Genomic DNA, 1,589 nt, shown 5'->3' on the forward strand with positions numbered 1-1,589 from the left:
AATGATGCCCAAACGAACAACAGAGATGGGGACGTAGGTGGCACAGAGGAACATGTCACATTGAAAGGAGAAAACTGAGAAGCAGAACAAGTCTGTACCACAGGGAATTGCTACTGAATGTGGCACTGAGTTCAGGTTGTGTCCAATTAACAGGGTGCAGCGGGATTGTTTGGGCCACACACCGCAGTATTTATTCTGCAGGTGGGCTGAGTGCCAAGCTATTTTTTTCTAGGCAGTTTGCTCTTCTATCTCAATGTGAATGACAAGAGGCTCTAATGATTTCTCAGTACTGATCTGACAGCTGGTTCATGGGGCCACACTGATAAATGGAATTTATCAGCCATTCAGGTCATTCTTACTTGATGAAGGGTCTGTTATCCTCATAGCTAAAGAGTGCGTAGACACAAAGACAAGAACACCAACATTAGCATTTTAGGACAAAGAATTTCATAGGAAAAATATTCTCCTGGTTCCCAAAGGCCTCTGTCTCCCACCTCCCTGAAAGGAGTCGTACCCCTTTATATCCAGAAAGTAAACCCAAAAATGACCATGAGAACTTAAATAACAAGGAATAAAACCAATTTTGCGATATTGCAATATCCCTTAGGAGACTCAAAAGTTCCATTTTTCCATCCTGTCCTCATATTCCTTATGATTTGACAGCGACATGTATTTCACAGAGATCACATTTCTCTAGAGAATGAGAAATTTTAGGAGCAATCTGGAAAAGGCTTGGGGGCATGCTTAAAATGACAGATTTCACGGCATCTAAATCCTTATTCTGTAATCTGAGAGGTAAGATTATTTAATTATGGACAGTATGTGTCTAAGTAATTGTAACTTGCAGAGGACTGACCTGAGTGAAATCTTAATATTACAACTCTTTAAAAATAACCAATGTTGACTATTTTAAAACTGCTTCTGTTAGTGTAGTGAGGAAAAAAAAAGAAAAATCTTTTGAATAATCTGAGAAAATACATAGCATCTGCTTAGTCACTTATATTTACTGATTTATTTAAGTATCATTTTGATAAAATAAGACCCCAGTATCCAATTAGTAAAGCTTAGCTAGGATTCAACACTTTGAATCATATTTTTACAAACAATTTCTGCTCAGAGAATTGTGGCAGAACAAAAAGGAAGGGTGATGGAAAGGCCTGTGTTATGTGTGAAAGGCTCATAGAAAGGTCCCAAGTGTGATCCATTCTTCATAAAGAGACCTACTGATAAAAACTCACTCTCCAGAATGGAGGAATAGTCAAGAATGGTATCTGAAGCCAGTTTTCCTGGGTCACCCGCTTCCTACCACATATTTTATCTCAGGCAAAAATTAATTCATGTGTGGTTGGGTCAGTTTACATACCCACGAAATAGCAATAATTACAACGTAAGTTTCTAGTCACAATAAAAGGACTTGTTATATACAGAATGCTCAGAACAGTGCCTAATACATAAGGTGTTCAATAACTATTATATATTTATTATATATTACATATTATGATATATTTATTAAACCATTTAAAGTCAACGTTTGAAATACAAAGTTTTTCACCCAAAGAATAAAATGGCAGAGGGGAGGGGGGAGGGTG

The 1,589-nt window shown here is 37.3% G+C and overlaps 1 protein-coding gene across 1 annotated transcript in view; it reads right to left on the reverse strand.

Moving 5' to 3' along the window:
* Positions 1-1,589, reverse strand: part of ADGRL3 (adhesion G protein-coupled receptor L3) — a 372,824-nt gene that overhangs the window by 37,174 nt on the left and 334,061 nt on the right. Inside the window, exon 19 of the mRNA XM_023518203.1 lies at positions 360-386. Within this exon, the coding sequence (XP_023373971.1) occupies positions 360-386 (27 nt within the window). The remainder of the gene's footprint in view (positions 1-359; positions 387-1,589) is intronic.

Source organism: Otolemur garnettii, unplaced genomic scaffold (assembly GCF_000181295.1).
Source record: "Otolemur garnettii isolate 467f Iridium unplaced genomic scaffold, OtoGar3 scaffold00130, whole genome shotgun sequence".
Lineage (NCBI taxonomy): Eukaryota > Metazoa > Chordata > Mammalia > Primates > Galagidae > Otolemur > Otolemur garnettii.